At 45.3% G+C, this 12,114-nt stretch overlaps 1 protein-coding gene across 7 annotated transcripts in view; it reads left to right on the plus strand.

The window, feature by feature from the left end:
• The window catches only part of Csmd2 (CUB and Sushi multiple domains 2), a 581,156-nt gene that overhangs the window by 371,898 nt on the left and 197,144 nt on the right, over positions 1–12,114 (plus strand). For 6 of the 7 annotated variants that reach the window (XR_001784158.2, XR_001784159.2, XR_001784160.2 and 3 more), the window contains one exon: positions 10,482–10,808. Coding sequence is in view for 2 of the 7 variants with exons in the window: in XM_011240560.3 (XP_011238862.1) it covers positions 10,482–10,808 (327 nt within the window). In the remaining 5 variants the exon portion in view is untranslated. Of the gene's footprint in view, positions 1–10,481; positions 10,809–12,114 lie in introns of those variants that run through there. The other variant, XR_003954975.1, reaches the window with a different exon arrangement.

Here is a 12,114-nt window from a genome sequence, read left to right on the forward strand (position 1 = left end):
CTTTTGCAAGAAATGATCCAGCATTTTTCTCATCAAAACACCAGGATAGATTTTTACATCAAGAAAAAGATCTCGGGGCTGGGGAGATGGCTCAGCAGTTCAGACTGCATCTACTCTTGTGGAGGACCTGAGCTCAGTTACCAACATCCACACCAGGTGGCCCATGACCACCTGGAACTCCAGATCCAAAGGGTCTAACGTCATCTCTGGACTCTGGGGACACCTGCATGCATGCACATACCCACACACATGTAATTAAAATTTAAATAAAGCTTTGACAGAGCCACATTTATACTTAGGATTTCAAGACCTTCAAATACCTTTAGTGCCCCCGAGGGGGAGGGGAGACCATCTCTAGGGCCTGGGAACATAGCTCAGAAGGACAAGTGCCTAACATTCTGGGTTCAGTCCCTAGGACGTCATGCAATGTACGGTAGTGCACATTTGTAACTAGGACTTGGGGGAGTGGGAGCAGGAAAATCAGAAAGTCGAAGGCAATCTCCTGGGAAATACCTAATTTGAAGCCAGCTGGTCTACATGAGACTGTCTCAAAGAACTAAAATATTCCTCCCCCGGGGAGCCGTCTTTCCATACGTATGACTCAGCTCTGTTTCGCTTTCCTGCTCTTAGCTTCGTACCTCAGCCCCGCCCGACTGTCTGTTTTTTCATAATCCCATGCTATGTTCTTGTATGTTGGTGCAATAACTGAAACTTAGCTTTTTTCTTTTCTATAATAACGTCCATTTCTCTACCTCTTCATTGACCAACTATTCCTTTGTGAGTTGTCTTTGAACTTCCTTGGCCAGTATTTCTGCTTCGAATCTCTTTTGTTGACTTGCTGTTGACCATTGGCTGCTCTGGTGACTCACAGTTCTTTGTACTCAAAGTAGAGCAAGTGTTTGGTTGTAACTACACACATAGTTTTTGTAGAAATTATTTACTATCGACCCGGGGTTTCTACCCAACCTTAGACCATTTTGTTCCTGGATTAAAAACACACACAACCTTTATATTTACAGTAAGCCCTAAACAGTACAAAAGCTAGGCAGCTGCCTATCCTCTATGCTGTTAGAATCTACTTTCCTATCAATAACCTCAAGTTATTACTTACTATTTACTATGTCATCTGGGCTGCTCTTAACTCCATTGGCCACCCCGCCCCCATGGCCATGTTCTCTTGCCTCCTAGTTCATGGTGTCTTCTCCTCCCTCCTCCTCCATCTTTTTCTCTCCTCATGCTCTCTCTCTCTGACCCACAAGACCAGGAAACCTATACTCCACCTACGTCTCTTCTGCCCAACTATTAGCTGTTGACATTTTTATTTACCAATCAGAAATAACTTGGGGCCAAGGTATATGTGCGGACTCTAATCTCTGGAACAACCAGTCTTGTGCCTCCCCCCTCCCCGCACTTAACATGACAATAGATAGCAAAAGACCAAAGCCTGAAAACATGAGGTGTTTTTTCTCCATTTGTTTCCCACTATTTTAGCTTTTGTTTATGGTTATTTTTGAAATACGAATGTTTTCCATTCCTTCAGTATGAAGTAATAATGGTTTCTTATGACTTGTGACTTTAGAATAAGGCTCAGAAATTTCTCTCCCATCTCAAAACTTGCACAAATCTTCCTATCCACTAAATGGACACAGACAGGCCTCCTATGTCTTCCATTTGGGGGGCGGGGGACTCTCTGGATAACACAATCATCTTCCTCCACACCCAAATCTGCAGGCAGGGTCTACTTATATTTTCTCCTAGTGTCTCTGTGACACATACAGTGAGATGTGGACCTATTCTTTCAACAACTGGTTAGCCTTTCATCTTTGTATTCTGTCTACTTGAAACCCCACATTGCTTGCATGCTACTGTGGACTTTCTTTATCCAGTTACATTGATCTTTCCTTTGTAATCAACTTATACAGGTTTTTTTTTTATTGTGGCTTTATAACAAATGTTAATACATTAACTTCAGTGTCTGCCTTGGCAAGTCTTCCCAACACTGGGAGGAATCAGGTACCCTGACTGAAAAGCAGGCTGACAAGAGTTCATCATCCCAGCCCCATCACTGAAGGCTCTGTGACTATGAGCAGGCTATGTGAGCTCTTAACCTTGATTTATGTGTCTGTAAAATGGGGTTATTCCTAACATTTCTCCCCTCAATGATTGCTGATAAGGAAACTCATAATGAGGTGATGATGCTCTTGGAATGCCAACCAGCACTTTATCTGCCACCAGTACTGGTCTCAAGACAGTTTGGCTACTTTGGTCTGTTTATTCTGATGGGGGACACATTTTTATAAGTTTTAGAATAAATAATTGGCATGGATCTTACTTGGAATTGGGTTCACTTTATACTATGATAATTGAAGCCTTAGCAATGTCACCTCTCTCTAAACTGGAGTATTATTTCTCTCTCTCTCCATCCCTCCCCCTCTCCTGTGTGTGTGTGTGTGTGTGTGTGTGTGTGTGCGTCTGTGTGTCTGTGTGTGTGTGTGTCTGTGTGTCTGTCTGTGTGTGTGTGTCTCTGTGTGTCTCTGTGTGTCTGTCTCTGTGTGTGTCTCTGTGTGTGTCTGTCTGTCTGTCTGTGTGTCTGTGTCTGTGTGTGTGTCTGTGTGAGTCTCTGTCTGTCTGTGTGTATCTGTGTGTCTGTCTGTGTCTGTGTGTCTATGTGTCTATGTGTGTGTGTCTGTGTGTCTGTCTGTCTGTGTGTGTGTGTCTGTCTGTGTCTCTGTCTTTGTATCTGTGTGTTGTCTGTGTCTGTGTGTGTCTGTGTGTCTGTGTGCCTGTGTGTGTGTGTGTGTATCTGTCTGTCTGTCTGTGTGTGTCTCTCTCTCTCTCTGTGTGTGTGTGTGTGTGTGTGTGTGTGTGTGTGTGTGTGTGTTTAACATGTAGACCAGGGTTATTTTGTTCCAGGCTGAGTTTGACCTGCTGGTACTTTGCATCTGGTGTGTGTGAGGAGGAGGTATGAATATTCGCATCATCCCTTCATTGTCATGGAAATCTTTTCTCAGGGTGAATTTAAACTGCTTGGATATTACTAATGTGTCTGACACTGTGAAGGGAAGTGCTGGCCTTGAAATTGTCCCACCCACTAACCAGTTTCCCAACTCCTCCAGATTTTCCCTTCATATTCATTTGTTAATTCAAATCTGCCTGGAAGGTCCTCTATCAGGTCACAGTTGTGTGTTCATTAATATAGCACATACTGTCTTTTATTAAATTATCACCTTAATTTTATTAGCATCTCCTTTTTCATTTTCTACATATAAATACATCCATGTATGTGTGTGTGTGTGTTTATGTGTTTATGGATCCATATGAGCATGCAGAATATGCTCTATATTTTTTTGAGTAGACCAACCAGAAATTTTTCTATTCGTCTCTTCAGAAGCCACCCAATATTGTCTGTTCTTACTGCTTCTGAAGTTGTTCTCCCTTCTCTTTATAATCCTGTTTACTTAGTCTCTTTCAGTAACTCTTTCTGTGTAAACACTCACTTTAGTTTTTATTTCGTTATTATTCAGTCATGGGTAAGACTAAGAAACCATGCCCTCCCTTCAGCTCTGGGCTGGCCACATCAGCCCAGAGGCACTGGTACTGGCTGCTCAATTCTTCTTTCCCCTTCAGACTCAGAAACTTATTTGAAGATTTCAAGAAATTAGACATTTTTCTCCATTCTCTCACGGTTGATTTCATGACTTTATCAGAGAGCAGAGGTAAATGCCATGAGACTGCTCTTCCCAGTGCTACACCTGACTGTGTACTGGCCTCTGAGTTGCTTCCATTTAACTTGAGTTTGAATTTGGACGGAGTGACCGAGCACCTGCTGAATGTCACCCACAGTCCTATAGATGGCTTAACAGCCAAAAGGATGCATGAAGTCCTTAGCCCTGTGACATTTGCATGCTTGCAAACAGAACATCGGGTTTTGTTCTGCGGCTGAATTTGTTTAGATGGCATTGCAATTTAATATAAGGTCCCTGTTTTCAATAATCTGTGAGCGGCAAGAAAGGTCATATTTCAGGGACACAAGCTTGTATGAGGCATTGGCAGACTGAGGCAAGAGGATCACCGTGTGTGTGTGTGTGTGGGGGGGGGGGGTTCTGAGAAACAAATGAAGCCAGGCATGGTAGCACATGGCCCCCAGTACAGAATGGAAGATTACAAGATCAACCTTGGCTGTATAGGAAGTTCAAGGTCAGCTTGGCATACATGAGACCCTGTTTCAAACTAGTACAAAAGGTTGCATTCCAAGTTTAAAAGCCACAGAGTCTGTGCCTATCATTATACCTTTTGGATCTTCCTCATCTTTAATTTAATTTAATAAAATTTGGTCCTCAGATTTAGATATTTTCTTGTGTCTGTATGGGTGCCTTGGGGCACACAAAATTGTAACTGATGTGTCTTCATTCTGGAATCTTCCCATCCATGCAATAAATATCTACTCTGGCCTTTAAGTCTTTGTCAGGATTAGTAAAGACAGCCATGGCTTTATCAGCCCGTCATTTTAATTGGCATGTTGAAAGCAGTGGAGCTAGCTAGCACAAGGACACCAAAAGGAAAATATGATGAGGTTTCCAGCAAGGCACTTGTATTTCCCACTCAAGATCAATATTAGACTCTTATTATGTATAGTAATTACACACACCGTTGTTAGTGAGTTGAGTTTCTCATCATTATTATTTCTCCAGTCTGGGTCACATGAGAGCCCTGTGACATAAAGCTTTGCTCAAAGTCAAGACTCTCAAACCCAACCTGGTAACCGCCTGTGCATCGGAGGTTCCCAGTCTCTTTCCTCTTCTAAGCTGGATGGCTGATGGCGGTGATGAGATTCGGTAACAGCCCCCTCTTCCTCATTCAGGACATAGAGAAACCAGCTCCTCTCGTTCACTGATGGAATCACGATAATGTGACCTGTGTGTGCTATTCCAGAGCAAGAAAGAGTAGAGCTCTGTGGGCCAGAGAGCACTTCCTTTGCCTGCCCTCCCCGGGACAGGTCTGGGTCATCTCTAGAGCTGGAAAACCAAGCTTTGAAAGGCCACATTCCTGCTCTCAACAGTGCCAGTTAATCAGCCCTGCCTCTTTCAGAGTGCAAGAAGAAATGTCTTCGGAGCTCTCCAGAAAGCTCAGGCCTCTCTCTCTCTGTCTCTCTGTCTCTCTGTCTCTCTGTCTCTCTGTCTCTCTGTCTCTCTCTCTCTGTCTCTCTCTCTCTCTCTTTCTCTCTCTCACACATGTATGTCCATGTGTGGGTACATATGTGTGGGGATAGGGGAAGTGGGGGTGGGTGGGAGGGTATGGTGATGTATGTGTGGGAGATATGTGTATGTGCATATGGAGTGTTTCTGCATATGGTATATGGGTTATGTGGTGTGTATGTGCATATGTGTGCATATGTGTACGCACACGTATGTGTGGGTGAGGTGTATTGTGGTACATGTATGTGTGTTGTATGCAGGTCCGCACACATACAAAGGCCAGAGGTCAACTTCAGGTGTCTTCCTCCATCACTCTCTACCTTACTTTTGGGGTAGCACCTCTCACTGAACCTGAAGTTCCTTGATTAGACAAGGCGGCTGGCTGGTGAGCTCAAGGGATATGCCTATCCCCACCCCTAGCGCCGGAGGGGAGGTACCAACCTGCACCTGCTGCGTGCCTGGTGTGTCCATGGGAGCTGAGATCTCAAGTCTTCCCCTTGCATGGCAGGATTTTGCTCACTGAGCCATTCCTCCAGCCCCTAGAACTCCCTGACCCCTGGCTGCTGTTGAAGAGCACCCTAATGTCTGGGCCCCTTTCACTGACTGAATAGGAATATCTGGGGACCCAAGCAGTGGTGAACTCGAACCCTCTCCCAGGGTAAAGGCTGAGTGGCCATTGGTTTCCGGTCAACTGTTCAGGGTCACTTAGTCTTAGCCGTGTGTCTCATCCCCGTCTGAGGGATTTGTTTTACCAGCAGGTAAGCCTGTACACATTTGTTGTTATAAATTACATCCTGTCTTCCTTTAAAACACCCTGCTCTGCGTGTCCTCTCCTTAAACATCCACAGGGTTTTCCTTTGAATTCTTCTGTATTTTTTTTCTTTCTAAATTGACTGCTTTGCTTTCTCCCCTTTCGGTAATTTTGAAGATAAGCTACTTCATATTCTATTACTAATTACACTTAACATCTTTAAATACATGCTCTAACCTATATTTCTCTAATTAACCACAGAAACTATAAAACAGACTTTCTTGCAAGATGAAGAAATTAGCATATCTCCTCACTCCACCTTTCCCCATGATATCAGTAGAATCTGAAATATTTTACCCCAGGTTTCTGACTGGAATGATATTGCATGTGTTCTCTTCCAAGGAACATTTGTTACGTTCATGTCCCATTTTACAACTACCTTCATAGCCGTTATCCAGATTCATTACTGTATTTGTTCCTTGCTGACTTTTTATTTTTTTATGAACCACACCTCTGTTACTTGAATTCTTCATTTTGATTCATCTCTTTGTTACATAGAGGAAAAAAAAACACAACCTCCAAAGTGACATCCTATAACATGCGTATGAATACTCTATTCCTTGAAACCTTTGTCGTCTGAGAGCAGCTTCCTGTCATCTTGGCTCTAACAGTCTGGCTGGATCACACCCTACACTACTTGAGTCCACATCTGTACCATGTCTCCGAGAAGTCCCTGGAGGGTCACTCCACATTATTTCCCCTAGAATCCCGAGTTGACTCAAATGTCCATCTGTTGCTACAGAGTTTGGTTAATTCAGTTGCCTGAGTTTTGGAGCGGGATGGCTTGTTAGATTGGCATCTCTGTGTTACCATCTTTTCAGGGTGTATGATGCTCATTGATTCATTCAGTAAGTATTAATTGAGCACCTACTGTGTGCCAGATGCTATGAGAGTCATTAGAAGTTCAAAAGGATCAAGGGGACAAGATTTATGCTCTCAGAAGTATCTTCGGGGGGGTGGTAATGGGTTAGGGTGAAGAGGACAAGTCTATAATGTGCTGACCAAGTGACAAGATGATTGGCCAGAGAAGCAAAGGTGTCACATATCACTGCTCTCAGGGTTCCAAATGGTATCCTTAGGGACGTATCTTGGTGGTTGAATGCCTAGCTAGCATGTAAGGGGGTTCTGGGTTCACTTCCCTGCACGGTGAGGAAAACAAAGGGAAATGGTTCCTTTGCACAGAAAGACAAGCGATTCAACCGTTGTTGTGGAGATACGGGTGCACTGATATAGGCATTGGCATGGCACTGCTGCAGTGGTGATGCCCACGTGGGGGTGCCGGGTTCGAGTGCTAGGAATTAAATTCTCACGTCAGATCTGTTCATGCACGTTTTCTGTGTCCCAGCTCATCTTTGACTAGAAGTCATGGTGTCTTTGTCTTCAGTCCATCTTAGACTGCACCACAGGCTGCCTCCTGTCTGATTTGAAGGTCCTTACCAGCGGATGTCATTTATATGATGCTTCATCTGGACTCACCCAAAATCTGTGTGTGGACATCCCTGTTGAACCTAATTTAGTGCTATCAACATGTCTGGGTACACGGGTAGATCTCCTGCAGATGGGAGGAACTTCCTCCAGGACTCTGCTGGCAGACTCAGACCCCGTGGACATCTTTTGTTTCCTGCTGGGAGGCAATGTGAAGGGGAAGCTGAGCTTTCTTCCTGGAGGCAGGATGCTTAGACTGAAATTTGGCACTTGCCACTCACGAGCTACTGTGACCTTGGCAAGCCACTTACCTTCTCTGCATCTCCGTGTCTTCATTTTTAAATGAGGTCAATGGCAGTATGGACCCTGTGGTGTTACTGTGATAGTTAAACTGAGTCTGTAATGGAAATACTTAGAACAGTGTCTATACTTAGTAAATGCTCAGTAATATATAATAATTACTACCTCCAACTTTATCTTGCACTACCTAAAAGTGTTTCTATGCCCTTCTCTCCCCTTGGCTCGGTTCTTTCTATACTCAAGCAATAATGCAAGGATGAGCTGGCTAGGTCCAGGCCTTTTTGTGGCTGTTGTTGCTGACTGAATAAGAGGGATTCCAGCAGAGGCTGGAAAGGGAAATAAGTCCTTCAGCAAAGAACGCCAGCGGGGCAGGCAGAAACCAGCATGAAACTGGGGTTCATAGTTCCTGTGTGTTTGTATTCTTTTAAGTTAAGCAAAAATGATTTTCTTCTCCTCTTCTTCTTTCTTTCTTCCTTCCTTCCTTCCTTCCTTTCTTCCTTTCTTTCTTCCTTCCTTCCTTCCTTCCTTCCTTCCTTTCTTTCTTTCTTTCTTTCTTCCTTTCTTTCTTCCTTTCTTTCATTTTGTTTAGTTTTGAGACAAAGTTTCTCTGTATAGCCCTGGCTGTCCTGGAACTCACTCTGTGGACCAGGCTGGCCTCAAACTCAGAGATCTGCCTTCCAAGTGCTGGGACTGAAGGCTTGTGCCAGCAACCCCAATATATTCACTCATCCAAGCATCTGTATTATTTGTGTGGGTATGTGGGAGTGTGTACACGTGGGAATGCATGTGCATGTTTGTTTCTGTGTGGTTGTGTATTCTTGTGCGGGTGTGCATGGGTGGGTAGGTGGGTGTTTATGCACGTGTGCATGTCTGCGTTGAGGCCAGAGGCCAACCTTCTGTCTCTTTCTTCTGGCGCCATCCTCCTTGCTCTTTGAGGCGAGCTCTCTTCCTTGAAACCCGGAGCTCACTGGTGAGGCTAGGTTGGCTAGCCAGCAAACCCCAGAAGAAATCCTCTCTTCGCCTCCCCAGCACTGGGATTCCAAATCCATACCCACCACACCCTGCTGTTCCCAGGGATGCTGGAGAGTGAACTAGGGTCTTCATGAGATCATGCTCACCGACAGCCACCTCCCTGACCCCAGAGTATCAGTATCATGGACACCTCGCATAACTATCAGTGTTAAAGGGAGGGGAGGGGATTGCGCAGTGGCTTGTGCTCAGTTTTCTCTCTTCGTAGTGCTGTTTGTTTACAATGAGCCTGTGCCACTATTACAACCACAAAAAAATTAAAGGTAATTTCATTTGTAAAGAAGTCACCCAGAAACCTACAACTCTAATGCAGTTTTTATTTGGGGGCTTCTGTCCAATCTGTACCCATATATAAACAAGCATTTAATAGCTATCATCATGAGTATACACGTATAATTTTATGACCTACTATTTTACTTAAAACGATAGTTAGCACTCTTTCCGCGGGGCCGTATTTATCACTTTAATGATGGCCTTCACACAACGCCACATTAAGGGCTGTAATTTTCTTCCCTTTATTGGACTGACATATAGGTGGTTGGCATTTTTCCTCTGGGATAGAATTATGTCACCATCAACATCTTTGTCCCTGTGCCTCGTTTCCTTTTGAATTAGTTCCTAGAGATTGTATGCCAGGAGTGTTTGAGTGGTCCGTGACTCTTAAGAAATCATACACTCCCTTCCAAAAGGATTGTGTCTACTTGAGTTGGCAGCATGGGATGGGTGTGTGTGTGAGTTCCCATACAGCCTCGGCGGGGTTGAGTTTTTAGGGTCTCTCTTGGTGCTTTCGTTCATGCTGTGCCCTACATTTTCACAGTGATTCTGCTTATCTGAATCCTCTGACTGCACTCTTGGCTTGACTTGGGCACAGTCCTAAAGTAACGAAAAGAGTTCTCATCAGTAATGAGATGTTTCCCATAACCTATCACAGCTACTGCAATTCTTATGTCTCTCCATCTTGTCATTTCCCTTCTGAACGTCGGCTTCATACGCTGGTCCGCTTTTCCATGCATTGTGGTGTTCTCCCTCAACCTCCCTGTAGGGTCTGTTAGGAATTGGCATGAGAATGGCTCAAGGCTTCCAGAAGATTGGATCCTCAGAGTATAGTGGGGAGAGATGACAGGAAGTGGGCAGAGCATCTAGACCCTGTCACAGGTCCCGTACCCTGTTCTTGGAAGGCTTTGGCCTCTGACAGATGGTGCTCACTGGCATAGTGTGGCTGTAGGATGAAGGGGTTAGGGTCTGGTGTGAAATATCTCCCATCAAAGACATTTGGGGGAAAGAGATGGATGCGGATCCTCTCTCTATTGGGAGATTGTCACCCCTGTATCCTTAAGCCATGTCCTTTTCTATGACCACAAGGCAAGCTGAGAAGGGTCAGACTCTTCAAGTGGGCTTGAATGGCAATTTCTTCCCCCAGAACTAGGGGCCAAAGGCAGTGAAAGCTACCTAGGGTGGGCATATTGAAAGGAGAGAGACTAATAGAAAACCAACTCTGCCCTATCTGCTCTTGCCAAAGGGACACTTCAATGCTACTCCCAGCATGGAACCCAGCATGCCTCTCGCCTACAGCCTTGAGCCCAGCCAGTCCGGCCCAATCCTGGTGTCTTTCATTCTTTCTGTTTCTCTAAAAACTAAGAAAATGTTTCCAATTTCAGCCGTCAGTGGCCCCTGCCAAATATGGCAGATACCTCCTGACTTCCATTGCTCTTCTCTTTCAGTTTCCTGCTTCTTCAACTTCACCAGTCCATCCGGGATCGTCCTGTCTCCCAACTACCCTGAAGACTATGGCAACCACCTCCATTGTGTCTGGCTCATCCTGGCCCGGCCTGAGAGCCGCATCCACCTGGCCTTCAATGACATCGACGTGGAACCTCAGTTTGATTTCCTGGTTATTAAAGATGGAGCCACCGCTGAAGCCCCGGTCCTTGGTACCTTCTCGGGAAATCAGCTCCCCTCCTCCATCACCAGCAGTGGCCATGTGGCCCGTCTAGAGTTCCAGACTGACCACTCCACAGGGAAGAGGGGTTTCAACATCACCTTTACCAGTAAGTGTTCCCCCTGTCACCAGCATCACCTCAACCAATGCGTGCTCCCTCTGCCACAGTTGATTGTACATACTGCTTCTACTGAGAGAGTGCTTGAAGGTGCTCCCTTGGAGGATCATCAATACAGCAGGCCAGCTCCAAAGCACGAGTTGCTGCTGGGTCATGCCTAGAGTTCCCAGCTCCCAGGAAGAACCATATGGCTATCTGGTAGACCAGCTATTCATTTCTGAGGTGCTGCAGTCTGTAAGCATTTATTTCCTTAGATGTTGCAAAGGGCATAAAGAAGCCCATATTTTCCCACCACCCTCTCCCAGCTAGAAAGCAGAGAGGCACTGGGAAGGGAAGTTCTTCAGATACAGCTGGTCTTTGCGAATGTGTGAGTTCTTCTTTTTCCCACCCTTTGTCCCCCTAGTTTCACCTATTACTAGATGGGAGAAAAAGAAGAATAGAGGAAAGAGAGAGAAAGTGAGAGAGAGAGAGTGAGAGAGAGAGAGAGACAGAGACAGAGAGACAGAGAGAGAGATCCCTGAATCTACTTTTTTTTCCTTTTGTTTCTTCTTTGACCACAGCTACAAACAAACTACAACCAACCACCCTAAAAACCAACAACAACCCATCCTGCCTATTGGGGCTCTAGCACTTATATACCCTCTGAAAAGTTCCCAGAATTCCACATATCACGCCAATCATAGAAACTATCTGCAGCTGGCAAAACCACACTTCTGCTAGAGCACGAGGCAGATCATAGTCAGCTGCTGCAGACAGCTCAAAGCAGCCCCATATCTCCACACCTGGGACTAAACTGAAAGCCCATTTTTAAAGTACATTTTCAAGAATCCTACACCCGGGTTCCCTCATCAGCTCCCCACCCCTACATCCCCAAGTCCTCCACTGCTGCTTCCTGTTGATCACTGCTGTTCTACAGTTTACCTTGTCTGAGCCCCATAATCATAAAAGAGTCAAAGCCTTGCTGTGTTTCCATGGTTTTTCCTGCAGGCCCACTGCAGCTGCTCATAGGTCATTTCCCACAGTCCTTCCCATGGCCAGTCTGGAAGTTGTCCCTTCAGTCTCTATCCTGAGTCCATTGTCCAGAAGCAGCCCGGAGCTCAGCCATCATGTTTTTCTTATCCCTGTGTCTCCTGGACTTGGTGGACACAGGAGACAGCCAGAACCTGGGAACAGCAAGCTTCCAGGGGGCAACAATCCATTATGCGGTCACAGGAAGCAATAAACCTGGTGAACTTGGCCATGACTGAGAAGTACAGGCTCTGGTTGAGACTCCTACACAGACAGACAGACAGACAGA

Source organism: Mus musculus, chromosome 4 (assembly GCF_000001635.26).
Source record: "Mus musculus strain C57BL/6J chromosome 4, GRCm38.p6 C57BL/6J".
Classification (NCBI taxonomy): Eukaryota; Metazoa; Chordata; class Mammalia; order Rodentia; family Muridae; genus Mus; species Mus musculus.